The 19,800-nt window shown below is 37.8% G+C and overlaps 1 protein-coding gene across 1 annotated transcript in view; it reads left to right on the top strand.

Moving 5' to 3' along the window:
- The window catches only part of LOC132597190 (SCAN domain-containing protein 3-like), a 382,646-nt gene that overhangs the window by 189,106 nt on the left and 173,740 nt on the right, over positions 1-19,800 (top strand). Inside the window, exon 3 of the mRNA XM_060297563.1 lies at positions 12,174-12,319. Within this exon, the coding sequence (XP_060153546.1) occupies positions 12,174-12,319 (146 nt within the window). The remainder of the gene's footprint in view (positions 1-12,173; positions 12,320-19,800) is intronic.

The raw sequence follows: 19,800 nt of genomic DNA, 5'->3' as shown, positions 1-19,800 counted from the left end.
CGGCAGGCAGAACAGAGAGAGACCAGTGCAGAGGGTCTTGGCCACCTGCCTGCAGTCCCCAGCCTGAGGTGTGCGTCTGCTGGTGTGTACGGGGGCTGGGAGCTGAAACTCGGGCTTCAGAGCACAGACTCAGGGAGAGGACTGGGGTTGGCTGCATGGAGACAACCTGAAGGGGCTGGAGTGTGGTCTGAGCTGCAATGGGGGCGTCCGCAGGACTGAGCCTAGGTCTGCTATAGGATCCCAATTTTTAACACAAGTGCTGAAGGGAGGCGTGGACCCCAGACATAGCGGCCTCATTCTCGGTGTGCTCACAGGAGGCATGGCTCCACCTCTACGAGACCTGGGAGCATCCAGGCACTGGCAGGTTGCCCACACATGGAGAGGCTGAAATCTGAGCCATCTCCTAGTGGCTGTGCTGCCCCCGGATTTACGTGCTGCCAGCAGCTTTGTAAGCTCAGTGCCTGTGGGACATCTGAGCAGATTACTGGTGCCCCCGTGGCAGGGGCAGAGCCGGGGTTAGCAGCTGTGGGCTTTGCGGGAGTACGCATGTGGAGGCAGGGCTGGGGTGCGGTCTGATTCTGTAGCTCCTGGCAGGGGGTCCAGGTGCATGACTATGGAGGTCCTGGTACCTGACTTCAGCAGATCTGTGCCAACAAATCTGCACTGGTGGCTGTGTGAGCACAGCGCCTGAGGGACACCTGGGCTGATTGCCTGCATTCCCATGGTTGAAGTGGGGCCAGGGGCAGTGCCAACAACAGTGTATTTTGTGAGCCCACACAGCTGGGGGTAGGCGACACCATAGAGTGCACTTCCTGGTGGACAGCTCCTGTGGAGGAATACCCAATGGTTCCTCTCCCAGCAGAAGTGTTCCAGTCCTGCCTGCCTCACACCACAGCTCAGAAATGGCTCTGGGGGCTTCTGCTCCAACAATCAGGGAGCAGACCCTGCACTCGACGGGGCTGTGACAGCCACAGAGCAAAGAGGAGGCCCCACTCAACATCCAGTGCAAGCTCTGGTCATCACAACACTGATCACACCCCTTATCAAAGGGGTGATGGCCAGCACACACTGAGGAAAGACATGACAGGCATCCATACTGAAAACAACCCTTATACCAACAATATTAATTTGAACAGACTGATCGCTAGAAGTGAAATAGAATCTGTAATTTAAAAAACTCCCTGCAAAGAAAAGTCTCAAGATCAGATGTCTTCACTGGGGAATTCTATCAAACATACAAAGAAGAACTTATACCAATTCTTCTCAAACTCTTCCAAAAGATTGAAAAGGGGTGAACACTTCCAAAGTCATTCTATGAAGCTGCCATCACCCTGATATCAAAACAAGACAGGCAGTACCAAAAAAGAAAATTGTGGGCCGATATTGATGAATATAGATGCAAAAATTCTCAACAAAATATTAGCAAACTGAATCCAGCAACGCATAAAAAAGATCATACACTACGACCAAGTTGGATTCATCCCAGGGTCACAAGGATATTTCAACATACGCAAATCAATCGATGTGATATACCACATCGACTAAAGAAAAGACAGAAAACACATGATCATCTCGATAGGTGCAGAAAAAACACTTGATAAATTCAACATCCATTCATGATAAAAACTTCAAAGTGGTTATGGAGGGAACTTATCTCATCATAATAAAAGCTATTTATGACAAACCCACAGCCAACATAATACTCAATGGTGAAAATGAAAGCCTTCCCACTAAAATCTGGAACAAGACAAGGATGCCCACTCACACTAGTTCTATTCAACATAGTATTGGAAGTCCTAGCTACAGCAGACAAACAAGGAAAAGAAATAAAAAGTATCCAAATTGGAAGGGAAGAGGTAAAATTGTCCTTATATACAGATAACATGATACTATATATAGAAAACCCTAAAGGTGCCACACAAAACTACTAGAACTGATAAATGAATTCAGCAAGGTAGCAGGATACAAGATTAACATACAGAAATCTGTTGCATTCCATTACACTAGCAATGAAATATCAGAAAAAGAAAGTTAAAAAAAAGTCCAGTTTAAAATTGCATCAAAAAATACTTAGGGGACTTCCCTGGTGGCACAGTGGTTAAGAATCCACCTGCCAATGCAGGCAACACAGGTTTGATCCCTGCTCCAGGAAGGTCCCACATGCCGTGGAGCAACTACTAAGCCTGTGCACCACAACTACTGAGCCCATGTGCTACAGCTACTGAAGCTGCACGCCTAGAGCCCATGCTCCACAACAAGAGAAGCCACAGCAATGAGAGGCCTGCACACCACAATGAAGAGTAGCCCCCTCACCGCAACTGGAGAAAGCCCGCATGCAGCAACAAATACCCAATGCAGCCAAAAATAAATAAATAAAATATATAAATGTATAAAAAAATACTTAGGAATAAACCTGACCAAGGAGGTGAAAGACTATAATGCTGAGAAGTATTAAACATTAATAAAGGAAATTGAAGATGATTCAAAGAAATAGGATGCTATCCCATGCTCTTGGATTGGAAGAATTGATATAGTTAAAATGGCCATACTGACCAAAGCAATCTACAGATTTAATGTGATTCCTATCCAAGTAACTGTGACATTTTTCACAGAACTAGAACAAATTATTCTAAAATTTCTATGGAGCCACGAAAGACCCAGAATTGCCAAAGCAATCCTGAGTAAAAAGAACAAAGCTGGAAGCATAACCCTTTCAGACTTCAGACAATACTACAAAGCTACAGTAGTCAAAAGAGCATAGTACTGGCACAAAAACAGACATATAGATCAATAGAACATAATAGAGAGCCCAGAAATGAACCCACATACCTAAGGTCAATTAATCTTTGACGAAGGAGGCAAGCATATCCAGTGGAGAAAAGACAGTCTCTTCAGCAAGTGGCATTGGCAAAGCTGGACAGCTGCATGTTAATCAGTGAAGTGAGAACATTCCCTCACATCCTACACAAAAATAAATTCAAAATGGCTTAAAGACATGACATCATAAAACTCCTAGAGAGAACATAGGCAAAACATTCTCTGACATAAATCATAGCAATGTTTTCTTAGGTTAGTCCCCCAAGGCAATAGAAATAAAAGCAAAGATAAACAAATGGGACCCAATCAAACTTATAAGCTTTTGCACAGCAAAGGAAACCATAAACAAAATGAAAAGACAACCTACAGACTGGGAAGGAATATTTGCAAACGATGCAACCAACAGGGCTTAATTTCCAGAATATACAAACAGCTCATACAAGTCAACAACAAAAAACAAACAACCCAATCAATAAATAGGCAGAAAACCTAAACAGATATTTCTTCGAAGAAGACATACAGATGGCCAATAGGCACATGAAAAAATGTTCAACATTGCTAATTATTAGAGAAATTCAAATCAAGATCACAATGAGGTTTAACTTCACACCAGTCAGAATGGCTATTATTAAAAGTCTACAGTTATGCTGGAGAGGGTGTGGAGAGAAAGGAACCCTCCTACACTGTTGGTGGGAATGTAAATTGGTGCAGCCACTATGGAAAACAGTATGGAGGTTCCTTAAAAACTAAAAATAGAGTTGCCGTATGATCCTGCAATACCACTCCTGGGTACATATCCAGAGAAAACTCTAATTCTAAAAGATACATGCACCCCAGTGTTCATAGTAGCATTATTTACAGTAGCCAAGCCATGGAAGTAACCTAAATGTCCATTGACAGATGAATGGATAAGGAAGATGTGGTATATATACATGATGGAATGCTACTCAGCTATAAAAAAAATGAAATAATGCCATTTGTAGTAACATGGATGGACCTAGAGATTATCATATTAAGTGAAGTAAGTCAAACGCAGAAAGACAAATATCATATAATATCACTTATTTGTGGAATCTAAAATATGATACAAATAAACTTACTTACAAAATGGAAACAGACTCACAGACACAGAAAAATTTATGTTTACCAAAGGGTAACAGGGGAGGAATAAATTAGAAGTTTGAGATTAGCTGATACAAACTGCTCTGTATAAAATAAACTGTATAGTACCAGGAACTGTACTTAATATCCTGTAATAAAGCATAATGGAAAAGAATAGGAGAAAGAAATACATATGTATAACTGAATCTCTTTGCTGTACACCAGAAACTAATACAACATTGTAAGTCAACTATACTTCAATAAAAAAGAATTTTATAAAAACATATTCTTTAAATTAAATACTAATTTCAATGATTTTTATATCAATAGTAATTATCTTCTGGATGCAACAGCTGAAAATATAATTTTTCAGGATTTTAGTTATTTTTAAAATATCAGATTTATATTTTCTTGTCATTAATTGATAGTTCTTTGGACTTGAATAATTTCTAAGCAAGATAAAATACTGAAAAATTGGTCATCATTCATGGTTTTACTATATATATACATTGTTTTAATATATAATGCATATTTAATATAATATATGTGTATTTTACATATGTAATATATTATATATTCCTGTGTTTTTTAATTCGATATGTTATAGAGTTGCTGTACCTTTGTGTGAGAATACTGTGATATGCCATTCAGATCTTCTTTTAGGAATAAAATGTTTATTCATCTAGGAGCAGAGAGTGCTAATAAAAGAAGACCCTTATCCCATTTGGAGGAGTGCCCCAGTTAAAGAAACCTGACTTGCCCTTGGTCACATCTTCCAGAGGCAGCTTATATTCAATGACTAATCAAACATGGGCATAAGAAAGTCCCTTTTATCAATTTGGACATCTCTCAATGGCTATCCCAGTCCTGAGATGTGTGGTCACCTGTGGCCTTCGTAATACTTGCATCCCAGCTCTACTTCTCCCCCTGCTCAGTACTGCTTCCTTCCCCCTACTTCCACAGGTCTTGATCCTAAAAGCACTCCTTGATAATTGTTGTGCATGCTCATCTCCATTTCATATTCTCATATGCTTTTCCTTTATGCATTGTTACAGGATATTGAATATAGTTCCCTGTACTATACAGTAAGACCTTGTTGTTTATTTTACATAGAGTAGTTTGTATCTGCTAACCTCCAACTTCTAATCTATTCCTCCCCCACCCCCTTTCCCCTTTGGTCACCATAAATTTGTTTTCTATGTCTACTTCTGGGGAATCCAGACTAGGGCACTTTGGGTCTATCTATATACCTACCTACTTGTTATCTTTATCTTCATTATCTATCGATCTATCGATCTAGCTATCCATCCATCCACTCTAAGAAAGTGTAAAAAGGATGTGTGCACCTATAAAATTTTTGATATACCAAATGCTTGTAACAGTTCTCATTACCTATTCTCTAGTTCTCTGAAATAAAAATCAGTTATTTCATTACAAGTTGTAATGTGCATGAGTGATTACGGGTCTGTGAGCAATAGTGCCAAATTTTTTGACTGTATATTTAAGATTATGAGATGTGTTTTTGTTTATCAAGAAAAAATATGAGCTAATTGGTCTTATAGAAACATGTGCTGATGTAGAACAGGCTGTACCTCGGTAAATCTTGAGAATGTAGCAGAGAGTTTTACCGAGGAAACTGCAGTCAGTGATGTGAGTATGATACTTGGCAGAAACCTCTGAAAACAGTGTAGACAGAATTCTTTGGCACCTAAGCAACAATTCAGGAAGGATGACCAATGTTAATGACAACTAAGCAAACCTTTCTTATTTACCAGTCTCTGTCAAAGGAGGGCTATTGAGCAGTATTCATTTTTCAAAAGACAGAAAATAGATGCAGTTGGCCGAGGCTCCAACTCTGATTTATTTATTACCCTTTTGCACATATCATATAAATTCAGAACTTTATGACTATCACCATTTTTATTGGAATCACTAGCAGTAGCTTTATAATTTCTATTAACCCAAGTTTCTTCATGGCATGATCTCTGTTTATCACTTCTGCTTCATCTCTTGTGCTCTTCTTTCTGTCACACCCTGCCACCAACCCCACAAACCACCAATGTCACTTCTGTTGGTAAAATACTCTGTGCTCGTGCTTCAATACAGTCAAGTGGTTAAGAGGGTAGACCCTGCATTCGGTCCAGCCCTACATGTTTTCTGCCACTTCCAAACTGTGTGTCTACAGTCAGTTACTTTCCCACCTTGTGCCTCAGTTTCCTCAACTGAGAACAATGTTAGTACCTCACTTGGATGTGGAAAGATTAAGTGGAGAGTGCTTGGTTCATAGTAGCTTACATACTGTTTGGTGCTGTGTTATTTGGTAGAAATTACATATTCTTGTTTAGGGGCTGTTCTGTTCCGTTTTGCTCTCCAAACCTATTACTGTGATTGGGAGTATAGTAAATGTGTGTGCTTAAACATTTCAAGTTCTACTTTATGAATATGTATGATATGTATGAATATGTATGATAAAAGGATTCATTTTGATAGAGTACTTGCACATGTAGATTACTGCGTAACTGTTGAGAAATTAATGAAAATTTTATTTAAAATGTTCCTGTTGCCTGGAGACAACACAGATGCTTGAAAGTATCTCTACAAATTTTGCATTGAACAACTGAGGTTTATGTGTGGATTTGTTTCTTCCTATAAAAAAAATTAGATGTGTAGAAGGCCCCAAGAAAAGTCTCTTTCCTTGTACCTTGACTGGTTCACTACAGGGAGAACATTCTGGAATTCTCTGGTAATCAGGCTTAGGTGTGATTCAAGAAGAGGGGCTGACCTGTGTGAGGAGACTGAAATGCTAGTTCACATTCAGTTCCTCACTCTGGCTGTTATTACCACTAACGGAAATGCTGTGTGCCCACCCAGCTGCTGTGTCCGTATCTCTCTCAAACTGCAGAAAGGCTGCAGGAAGTCTTTAGAAAAGTAGATATTTGTTTTTCCAGGGATTAATGGCACCCTCCTTTGTCTAAGTAATGGATCTTACATGGTATATTTTAAACTTATTGAGCATTACTTAATTCCTATGATGCAGGCCAACAATGTGATTAAAGCTGATTTGCACTAGATCATTTGTCAGATTACTTGGTTACCAGTTAGCCTCCCCAGGTACAAATTTCCACTTCTAAGCACTAAAAATAGCATCTTTACAGAATCCTAAAAAATGCACACTGTAAACCAGTTGCCACATCCAAAAATGAAATTATTCAAGTATTTTATTTGCAACTGAATGTTTGACCGTTGTGGGAAATAGCAACGTAACAAATATGGGGAAATGTTTTGGACGTAATTTTTGCTCTTTTGACACTTAATTTGCTGTCATACATTGACTTCAAAACACTCAGAATCCCAAAACATTCCCTTCATTTGTTTGTTTTCCTTGATTCCATGTTAGCTTTCCCTGACTTCCCACAGACACTGCATTCTATTCACTTTTCTTCACATCTAAATTTTTATTTTCCTAATTCCTGTGGGAAAAAGTGAACAAACCAACATAGCATGCATCAGTTAACCAAAAGACCACCCAAATGTGATTATATATACATATAAATATATAAAGCCCAAGACTAGCATTTGTTTTTTTCTGCTCACTCAGCAAATCAGTCAATATATCCTCATATTGATTATTTTCTTGTCATTCTTTCTCAACTGTCTTGGTCTGGGCCTCATCGTTCCCTGCCCATGTTATTGCAATAGCTTCGTAACAGGTCCCTCTGTCTCTGGTTTATCCCCTCACTAGGTTCTTCTATTCAGCATGGCCAGTATAATTCTCCACTTTCATCATGTCATTTTTTTGCTTAAAACCTGACAATGCCTATTATTTATTTATCATAATGAAACTTTTCAACCCTTCTAACTTAAAGTCAAATACTGAGTTCTGGCCAGCAGAGTGTGGCCAGAGTGCCCATCTCCATGCCTGGACCACAAGACCTTCCACACTACATGCTTCCTCTCTTCCATCATCTGTTGACTGAATGTAGGCAATCCAGTGGAGAACTTGGAGGTGATAGGGGATGGAAGAACCAATAAAAGAGTAGGGTCTTTGAATAACTTCATGGTGCAGAGCTTCTTGCCCCCAAATCCCACTCTTGCCATTGGACTCTTATGTAAACCAGAAAGAAAATTCCATTGTGTGAAGACAGTGAAGTTGTTTGGGGTATTTGTTGAAGCAGTTAGCCGGTTATCCTAATATGTATCAATTTTGCAATAACAGTTATCAGTGCAAATCAAGATTAATGAACTTGCTGGGAGGTTATTATTTGGATTTGGGACTTTTTATGCACAGTTTTTTCATTAGTTCCTTCTATATGGCTTTTGAATATAATTGTCTTTTTACTTTTATAATTCTTTAAGCAAGTAATATTTAATACTGTTTTAGAGCATTCGAAAATGTCTATTCATTTGTTCATTCGTTCATGGATGCAACAAACATTTATTTAGCATCTATTTTATCCTAGGAACAAAGAAGAAGAGAAAAAAGTTATCTTCAATATACTTTTAAAAAGTTAATGGTATATTACAGTCTTATCCTGAGCCCATTTACTACTTAATTTTTACACTCAGTGTAAAACCTCAACATTACCACTCTTCTCAGTGTTCCAAGGGATTAGAATCATTTTCAGTTCTTATCTGAGACACCCAGAATTGTTCTGTTGCCTGATTCTTCCTAGAGTTTGATGGTAGTGGAAGAGTTTTTGTTTGTTTGTTTTTCATTATTCCTTCTGAAGGAAAAATTCTCTTTTACTGAATTCCCACCCTTGTACAAAATCAGTATAGGTTTTCTTTTGCAAGCACCCATTACTTTAGGCATTCCTTTTCATGGCTTGAGAACTTTGATGGCAATACCTTAGTAAAGAAAGCACCTCCCATCACTCCTAGAAGCTGAGTTTTTGTTGGGTAACTAGGTCTAGGGACAGAAGAAGGAAATCACATCTTCTGACATGGTCCAGGACTGAAAGAGTGTGTCATTCTTGGCCAATTCTTTTTCAACCATTCTTCTCTCTGCCATCTGATAAAGTCTGTCTTGTATCTGAGGGCTTAAAAATGACATTTACTAGCTCCCCACTATGGAATTCACATTTTGGACAAGTACAGGGATGTCAAGAAGGTCTTGACACTTTATTTCAAAATCTTGTTTTGCTTCCCAATAGCACCAGTGGCTCATTCTTTGCATTTCCTGCTATAGGAAAAAATATATGCCAAGAGCTTTAGATTTGACTCCTGGGTTACTTAAAATGCGAATTAACAGGTAAGCTTGGTCAATGCCATTCTCAGGTGTGTGTAAGAGCGTTAAACAATCCCTGATAATATCTTTCATAACCTTTCTGAGTGAGTAGGGGTTGAGGCATGTCAAGAAAGGTCAAGAAAGGGGAGAGGGAGGTTAAAAAGAAGCCTGATATTTGGTTTCTGAGCCTGGCTCTGGAACCAGATCTAACATATATACACTACCAAACATAAAATAGATAGCTAGTGGGAAGCAGCCGCATAGCACAGGGAGATCAGCTCGGTGCTTTGTGACCACCTAGAGGGGTGGCATAGGGAGGGAGGGAGGGAGATGCCAGAGGGAAGAGATATGGGAACATATGTATGTGTATAACTGATTCACTTGGTTATAAAGCAGAAACTAATACACCATTGTAAAGCAATTATACTCCAAAAAAGATGTTAAAAAACAGAACAAAAACAAAAATAAAAGCTCTAGGGACCAGTGCCAGCAACCGTAGAGACCATGCTGCTAGCCTTCTTTGTTTTTCCTATACATTAGTGGGCTCAATAAAATGATGACACTTCACGTTGTATTGTCATTGCCTGTCATTGTCATTTGTTTGTCTTCCATGTTTGAAGGAAAGGACCATGTGTTACCTTTGAATCTTGAAACAAACACATTCAATAAAGTTTTGGTGGCTAAGGGAGTGAATAAGTGAAGTGACCTCTACATTTGACCATCATTGTAGTATAATAGGATGATGTAATTGAACTATAGACTTGATCACGTATGAATCCTGTTCTCCCATTTAGGCTTTTTACAGAATAAGGGTGGAAAAGGAAGAAATTAGTAGCAAGAAAGAGGAATGAAGGGCAGGGTAGTGTAGATGGGGAGGAATGAGTGAAAGTTAATCATTAGAGAACAGAAGAGATTGCAAGGTGAGAGGAAATAAGATTTATAGATGGAGATAGAGAGAGAGCTATGGAAGAGATGAACATGTTGGTGGAATCAGCCAGTAAGCATCCAGGATTATAGTCAAGTAGTTCTCTGACCCACCAAACAGCATGTTGGGAAGATGGAGTACAGTAAACCATGGAGTTTCTCAGAGGGAAGCTGTTGCATAGATAAGAGAGTCCGATTATTCCATATTATTATTTTCCTTTCATGTTGGGAGGATGTACCAGTAACAGTTGGAGTCTCCTTTCAGCCAAATAGCTCCCATATGCTACATAATTCTGCTGCTGATTAAAATCCTGTGGAAGATTCAGGCTGTATCTGGAACAATAGCAGGCTGAATTCGATTTATCAGCCTTCAGGGGAAGAAAAGATAATCAAATTTCCCCCTTCAGCAACTTTGGGACCATGCCATTTGCCGAGATGACAATGGATGTGAGTTGTACACTTTCTGTTTGTACACCTGCTTCCTGTTAATCACAAGTTCCTGGCATTTTGTGATATATTTTTCCCTGTTGATATCTTATGGGCTTTGTCATTTAAAGGCAAGGGCATTTCTGTAAAAACTGTTACTGAAACATGTATGAAAAATTAGGGAGACCAGTAGGGAGACAGAGTTGTGGATGATGTGAAGAAAAACAGTCTTTAGTCAGAGAAATCTGGGTTTCAGTATGCTTTTTAACGTTTTAGTATGTGACCTGGACAAGTGATTTAAGTCCTCAGAACTTTGATTCCCTTATCTGTAAAATGGGGATAATGATATTTACATCAGATGATTATTTTATGGATTAAATTACATAATTTATGTTTGGCTGTGCATTCTGGAAAAATCTAGGTAGTGAGAATTGCAAAGAACTCTCGGCTCGAAAACACCATTCAAACCCCGGCCCTCAGAGACTTGGCCAAACTTTAACATGGCTTCTAGCAGCCTAAGACCTCGTGTCCCTGGGACAACGAGCCCCCTTTGGAGTTCTTGTTTTGAAAAGCTCAGGGATGTCAGAAGAATTTACTGTTTGTTCTAGCCAACACCAGGTCTCTTCTTAGAGCATCTACTAAGAAAGTCTTGCAATTGTGAATCCTTCCTCTGAACCTTTAAGATGTAGATGTATCTTCCATAACTCAGAAGTGTCTTTCTCAAGGACCTGAAAAACATTCCTTTGAAATGTAATAATCAGGAAGGCCAGGGGCTCTATCTCCTACACTCTGGGAAGATAGGATCCTAACTTTAAGAATTGCCAGGTAGCAGAGTCAGCTGGCTGGCCTAATCATGTTTACACCGATCAGCCCTTGGTAATTTTGAGTCCCTGCTCGCTTCCCTTTTCTACACCGTCATTCTGCCTTTAAAATCCCAGTCACCACTGTGCAAATCAGAATGGAGCTCAGCTCTTTCCCCTACTGTCAGTATTTACTGAATAAAATCTGTTATCACTCTAACTAATGCCTGGCTTTGTTTCTCTTTGGAAGTAAAAGCTGGCTTTGTGGTAACACCTACCAAACCTCTGCCCCCAGGTCTCTTTTAAGTGGTGTGTGTGTGTGTGTGTGTGTGTGTGTGTGTGTGTGTGTGTGTGTGTGTTTTCCGAAGGAGAGAGTGAAGTTCAGTCTTGTCAGGAAAGGTCATGGGAAGAAATTGGGAAAATGTGAGAAGGCTGTTGTGTGTTTCCTGACTGTCTCTGGGGAATAGGCTTGAGGGTTAGTTTCTTCTCATACATTTTTCAAAGGCCAGAAATATAACTTAAACAGCTTTCATTATTTTAGCTTAAACCAAAATGGAATTTAAGGTGGATCCAGTTTAGGGTGAGGTGGGATGCAGATATTTAAAGGATGAAATTAGGGCTCTATTTCTTCCTCTAGATTATGCTGTTCAGTAAAATGCTCTGTGTTTACAGAAATGTTTTATATCTAAACTGTCCAATATGATAACCTTTGTGACTATTAAGCACTTGAAGTGTGGCTAATAGCAACCGAGGAAATGAATGTGTTAACTTAATTTTAATGACTTCAAGTGTAAAGCCACATGTGGCCGGTGGCTGCCCTGGTATAGGGCACAACTCTAAATCATGCTCTGCTTGCCTCTTCTTGGCTTTATTCTCAGGCTGTCTCCATGTGGTGTCAGTGGCTCCTGGAAACTGCAGAATTAGTTGGTCCTCAAATAATACGATCTCACAGAAGGAGAGAAAACCATCTCTTCTTCAGCAGCCTTATCCATCCCTGAGAAGGATTCGAATTGGCCTTGTTGAGGTAAGTCATGATGTGCAGGAGGGTGGACACTCATGGTCCACCCTGAGTCACATCCCGTTGTGGGCCATTCAGTTCACTGTCTTCCAGAATTGCTTCGAGTTTGAGAGAAATAGTTATCAAGTAGTGGTTAAAGCAAAAGTAGACCAACTTTTTGAGACAGGGCAAAAGTAGTGGTACCTTGTGGCCTTGGTGACAGAGTGCTGCACGTTGTTGAGGAATGGAGCATTTCTTCTTCATCACAGAGAGGGTTTGGCACCTAAAGTCCTGGTCAGGCAGCAGCAGAAACCGTACAATTTATAAAGCAGTGTCGTCAAAACAACGACAGCAGCATCCAATACGCATTCAAGGAATCTTATGTACAGAGAGCAATAAAAAGGTAGGAGAGTAAAAGACAGTAAGAGCGTGACAGGTGTTATGTGGCCCCTGCTTCATGAGCACATGACAGACACTCTTCAGGAATGCTCAGAACACTAGAGGGGATCTGATAGGCATCCGGAATACCTGTGAGTAAAGGTGGGAGTTAAATACAGGAAATAAGGCTTTACTATTAATGTGACAATAGCTGTGTTCAAGGGCTGGTAATGCTGAAGTATTTGAATTACGTATTTAAGCACTTGGAACTATTAGGTGCTCAAATTTTACCTGCCAGTACCAGTGTATGCACGTACACAAACACAGCCTACATTCATTCCTCCTTGAATAAGTACACAGTTTTTCTGTGCTTTATCGAAGTTGGTGGTATGAAGAGACATGCTAGAGTTAACTTCAGGATTTAGCATATCCTTTAGAACTCTGAGGGTTCATTTTCTGAAACCATAAGAGTTAGAAAAATCCACTGTTGAGAATGTTGGAAGCAAATCTATAGACCAGGACTAACATTCAGCATTGTACAACATATAGCCATATCTTCTATTAAAATATAAAATGATTTTGGATGGACCTGTTATATATAGCAACTTTCCTGAGTCTCTCAAGTTTCCTCCTACCCCTTATTGCTTAAGGCACTTCTGCCTCTTGCCACAATCCAGCAATGGAAGGGTTGAGTCTCAACACGGGCAGGGGCCTCCGGGACCAAGGCACTCTAAACCAGCTTATGTTCACATTTGTTAGTGGTCTTGCCATTCATTTTCTGTAAAATCCCAATTGCTAAGCACCATCTTTGGCTCCTCAGGAAAACCCACAATGACCATTCATGTTCCACTAGCGTTTTATTTTGCTTGTGTTTATTCATCCACCTAAGCTGTTACTGATTTGCTGATTACATAACTTTTACATCCTCTTGTGATCAAACAGTAATGGAAATTTTAAGATATGTTGCCTCGTTTTAGGGAAGCTATAAAGTCTTTGCTTTATATCAGATGAATATATTAAGAAAAAGGTGTTAAAATTTGATTTTGTAATGATAGAACGCACAGAATCTGAAAAGAAATGTTGCAAGTGTGCCAGGAGACTGTGTCTTTTCTAAAGAAAACTGCCATTGGTAGCTGTAAGTTAGATAGTCATGATTAAAAATTTATGAGTGCATAGGGGGCACAAGCAACTGGGACGAAAACTGTGATCCATAGGCGCCATCACTTCCAATATAATTGCCTCAAGTCCTTGCCTTACAGGTGAACACGTGGTTCACCGGTAGAGAAATCTGTGTCCTGACTGGCTGAGGGTGCTCATTTTCTGTCAGGAATTCATATGCCAATGGTTTGGGCTTTCCTTCAGGAAATGAATATTCACCTTCTTTACCACAAAACCAATTTCTCTCCATGGTTTTATCTTTATGATATATAAATCGGTATCTTGTCAAATACACACACACACACACTTTGCATTCTAGTTATTGGCATACATAGGTTGATTTAGTTAGGTTATGATAAAATTGTTTATGGAGATTTCTGTGGAGGCTAAGTGATTGAAAAGTTTGGAAAAAGCTGTGGCCTTAATTCAAGGCAGTTTGGATCAATAATTCTGAAGGCAAAACTGTAGCTATTAATAAGCCTAAAACCTTGAGGGAAACAGAATTTTTCAGCTTTAGGCCATAGGGAATAAGAACACATTGTTTTGCAGTGTTTTTATGGTTTAAATTTTTGAGAGCTTCTGCAGTATAAGTCTCAACTCTTTTGCCGGGTGATAAACTCATCATGCTAGAGATGAAGCAGTGAGTTCAGATAGGATTTGACTTCTTTAAACCATTTTCCCTTTTTGCTCAAATATGGATCAAAACCTAGAGAGGTGACTCTTGTTTCCTCTGCCTCATTACCCTAAAACTGTGAAGAAACTTTTGAGTTTGTAAATTCCAAATGTGAATATCTCAGAGGTCAAATTTCTCTAACTCAAAATCATGTCACAGAACAACAATACATGAGCCAGCAACTCAGATCTATGTTTCTTTAGTTAGATTTGTTTACTGAGGAACATTATGGCAACGGCTATGACTTCTGAAAGTCCAACCTCAGCATTTGAGAGCATTTAATATTTAATCAAGTGGCAGAGCAGCAAACTCATTTTGAGTAAGATATTAAAAAGAAGAAAGAAATGTCATATGTCATCAGCTGGAATAATTTAACTTGCAAATCAGATGTTGGCAAGAGCTGGTTGACAGCAGATGGCTCAACTCTTCTGTGTTTGACTCCAAACCTATCCTTTCCCATTTTGCATTGGAAATCTAATTAAAAGCCTTTTTATCACCATCAGATTAATTATAAACATGCCTTTTTATCTGGTAGGAAATTGATCTGTGCTTAATAAATTTCCCCCAAAACCCTCTATTTTCCAAGATTTTCAAGAAGAATTTTTTTCCAAGCTTATTTATTCAGACTAAATGCACCTAATCTTTATAGGTTAAATCCCATGAGCTACTACTTAGGCCAAATATGAGTTACTTATTTACTATTTAGGACATAAACTGATATTAACTTAAGAGTACTTGCTAATTTAATTTCTTTACTTCTAGTTAATTTGATGAAATTCATTGAAAGACAACTTTCTTCCAAGTAAATAATTTGCCATGGCAAATAGAATCTTATAAAGCTTAATTTTAAAGTCTTTTATCATATGGTGGTGCAATTAATATCAGAAAAAAGGACGTGTTTCATTAACTTGTCTGTCACTCCATGAGTTTATGATGTGAGAACTGACACTTCTGTGCCATCTGTTTGTATATGACCATAATAGAAGCCGTACATGCCAGCAGACTGAAGTATTTTCATAGAGTAAATCCACAGGTATGGGCTCAACATTTCAATAAGTGTTAGATTATTCCCCACACATAATTTTGTCATTATTAGACTAATTCTTGTAGTAATGCATAAATTTTGAAAAAGCTAGTGCTATAAAAATGGGCAGGAATGAGTATATTTCCTCAATATACAAAGGAACTGTGTATTTCAGTGGTTAAAATAAAAGAGATAAAGTGATGATCTGGCTTTTACTTAGGATGTAGAAAGCTGGAAAGAGCATCATTACTACCCTTACAATGAAAAAGAGAGATAATCTGCAAATTAATAGTTGTCCTTGAATTTATCAGAGAGCTGAGGTTGTAGAGCAGTCAACTAACTCAAAATCTAAAGAAAAACATTCTTCTGGAAGGAGAAGGAAAATATGAGCAATTTCTTTTCTGGGGTAAATGCTAAACCCCACGCAAGCTGTTCATGAGAATTCAGCTAAAATTTCTGACGAGTTACTTCAGACTGTGGACCGGCATGAGTGTATAGAATCTCTTGGGAGCTGCAGTCACAAGGAGAAATTGCCCATATGTACACGATCTTCTCCACAGACTATGTATGTACTTATAAGAGAGATTAGGGGCTGGGTTGGAGACCTGAGAAAGCCTCTATTTTGGTGAAGGTATGGGAGAGAACAACAGCTCTTGTGGAAAAGGTGTAAAGCCTCACCTAGAACCTTCTCTCTTACCTTCTTTATGGGGTAAAAGCGTAAGCTGATGTGGGAAGGACAGCAGATATTGTCACCCTCAGGCCAGAAGTGAACATGCATTGCAATTAGGTGAAGGAAATAACAAAACACCATCTGCCCTTAGGGGAGGGACAGAAAAACACCCTGAGCCTAGACCACTTAGAGCTCTACCTTTGGGGGAGGAGTATGACCACAAAAAAGGCCTCATATCCAAGATCTGGACACACAGTGCCTTCCTCAGATTGAGGTTGAACCAGAACAACAGAAAATGATTCCCTGTTCCCCCTCTTCCATTCTTTATCAGGCTGGCAAGTGACCCATAGCAGTTGTCATATGTATAATGCTGGGAGAAGGGCAAAGTGAAGAGAGAGATCTTTTCTCAGGCACAAAGGAAAAACCTAAAACTGAGAGGCAAGCAGCCCTTGAGAAAAAATCTTCTGAAAAAGTATTCCTCACTCTAAGTACAAGTTAAAACCAGAGAATTTTGTGGTGCCCTGAGGGTAACCATAGAAGCCAAAATAACAACAACAACAAAAAAAGACTCAGCTCAATTCCTGACTAGACTGACACAAACTCTTATAATCCAAAGAGAAAAGGCATGCCTATTTCCAGGCATAAATACTATTTACAGTCATCTCTACTCTTCCACACAAGATATTCAGCTTTCAGCTAAAATGCAGGGCATACAAAGAAGCAAGGGGGAAAAAAAGCAACAATACACTGTCAAGAGACAAAACAATCAACAGAACCAGATCAAATATGATTCATATTTTAGGTTTAAAATAGCTGAATAATGTGACAAAGATTCTGGAGGAAAAAGTAGACAATATGCATGAATAGATATGGAATCTCAGCTGAGAGATGGAAACTATGATAAAGAACCAAATGGAAATGGAAGAAATTAAAAGGATGGTTATCGAAGAGATGAATGCCTTTGATGAATTTATCAGTACAATCAATACAGTAAAAAAAAAAAAAAAAAAGAAACAGTAAAGTTGGAGATAGGTCAAGGGAAGTTTTCCAAACTGACAAGCATGAAACAAAAAACCATAACGGTTCTTCTAAGAGCTAAGGGACAATAGTAAATGGTATAAAATAAATGGAATTGGAATCATAGAGAAGAGAGACTGAGCAGAAGAAATGTTTGAATAGATAATGACCAAGAATTTTTCAAAAGCAGTAAATTATAAGAACTATAGATCTGTGAAGCTCAGAGAACACCAAACAATAAATACTTCCAAACACACCTAGAAACATAACTGTTCAAACTTCTGGAACCTGAAGATAAAGAGAAAATATTGAAGGCTGCCAGATAAAAAGTACACATTGTATACAAAGAAACAAAAATAAGGATTGGAACAGACTTCTCATCATGAACTATGAAATCTAGAGACAAGGGAGTAACATCTTAAAGTGCTGGAAAAACAACAACAAAACCTGTCAGCCCAGATTTCATACTCAAAGAAAATATTTTATAGAATTGAAGGAGAAATAAATACTTGCAGAAAAAAACAAGAACTGAGAGAATTCCTTACAAGCATACCTATTATTTATTCCTTAAAGGAAGTTCTTCAAAAATAAGGACTAAGATACCAGACAATAACTAGGATCTACACAAAGAAAGAGTGCTGGAAATGGCATTCATGAAGGAAAATTTAAAATTTAGTTTTCTTATTTTGAATTTCTGTAAAGATAGCTATGAAAAGCAAACATTATATCAAAGTATTACATGTTTATGGTATATATAAAGTAAAATGCATGACAATAATAGCACAAAGGATAGGAAAGGAATTTAAATTACAATGTTATAAGTTCCTTATAGTGCACAATTAATTAAATGTGAATATTGTAAACTCTACGGCAGTCATTAGGGTGTGTAAAACTTTTAAATAATAACCCCAAATTGGAGATGTTAGTAGATTTAAAACCAATCATTTAAATAATTACATTAAATTTAAACTGTGAAAATATACCAAATAAAAATTAGAGATTTTCAGATTGGATAAAAAAGTAGCACCCAACTGTGTCCTGACAACAAGATCTACTTTAAATATAATGAAATAGATTAAAGTAAAAATATGAAAATAATATAGTGTGGAACCATTAATCAAAAGAAAACTAAAGTGTCTATATTAATGTCAGAGAAAGTGGACTTCAGAATAAGGAATAGTACTAGGACAGTATTCATAGTGATAAAAGGGACAATTCAATAAAAGAATAGTAATCTTAAATATGTATGCACCTAACAACAGAGTTTAAAGTATATGAAATAAAACAGACAGAACTGATAAGAAAAATAAATCTACAAGTAGAGTTAGAGACTTCAACTTTAAGTATTAGATTAAACAAATAGAAAGTTGGTAAGGAAACAGAGGATTTCAACAACACTATTTACCAAATGGATCTGTTAGATACATAAAAAACACTTCAAATCACAGCAGTAGAATATATGTTTTTCTCAAGAGCATATGGAACTTTCACCAAGATAGATATTATTCAAGATAGACCAATAAAGAATCAAAATCATTTAAGGTTTGGTCTCAGATCAAATGGGATTTAAACTAGAAACCAGCAACAGTAAGATATCTGAAAGATTTCCAAATATTTGAAAATAAACACTTCAAAATAGCCCATGGTTCAAAGAGAATGTCACAAGGGAAATTCAAGCATGTTTTTAATCAAATGAAAATAAAAGTTCTATGTGTCAAAATTTGTGGGATGTAGCTAAAGAAGTTTAGAGTTAAATTTATAGCTTTTAATGCTTTTTATTTGAAAAGCAAACTTTTATTTTTTTAATTTATTTTTAAAATTAATTAATATTTATTGGAGTATAGTTGCTTTACAAGGATTTTTTTCCTATTATAGATTGTTTATTATTTGTCGACAACATTTATGAAGACCATTATAAAATTTTGTTGAAATACAGTAAGGAAGATCTAAATACATGGTGAGCTATAACTTGTTCATGGATAGGAAGAGTTAGTATCATTAAGATGTTAATTCCTCCAAAATGGTCCTATGGATTACATGTAATTTCATCCAGACTCCCTATGGGGATTTTCATGGAATTGGACAAGTGAATTCTACATTTATATGGAAATGCAAAGAGCTGAGATGATCCTGAACAAAAGCAAAACAGAACTTTCCCTACCAGACATCATGATGTAGTCACAAAATGGAATAGTATACAGCAAAGAAAATGAACAAACCACAGATAATATGCATCAATATGCATGAATCTCAAAAAATATTAACATTGAGCCAAAACAAAAAAAGCCACAGATACGTAAAATATTCCAGTTTACACATTTAGAAAACAGGCAAGTGGAGCTATATTTCTTAGGGATACATACACATGAGATGAAACAATGAGGAAAAGCACAGGGATTATTAATAAAATCCAGAGAAATAGCTACAAGGGACTGATAATAATTAAGTTAGGTGGTGAATACACAGGTGTTCATTTTATTATTCAAACTGTCTTCTTACACATTATTCTCTTTGTGTATATTTTATAATAAAACAGTTTAAAAGATGGAATGCTCAGAAAATAGTGAGTCATGTTGAAACCCTAAACA

The sequence above is a fragment of the Globicephala melas genome, chromosome 4, assembly GCF_963455315.2.
Source record: "Globicephala melas chromosome 4, mGloMel1.2, whole genome shotgun sequence".
Classification (NCBI taxonomy): Eukaryota; Metazoa; Chordata; class Mammalia; order Artiodactyla; family Delphinidae; genus Globicephala; species Globicephala melas.
This window is presented reverse-complemented; position numbering and strand designations above follow the sequence as displayed.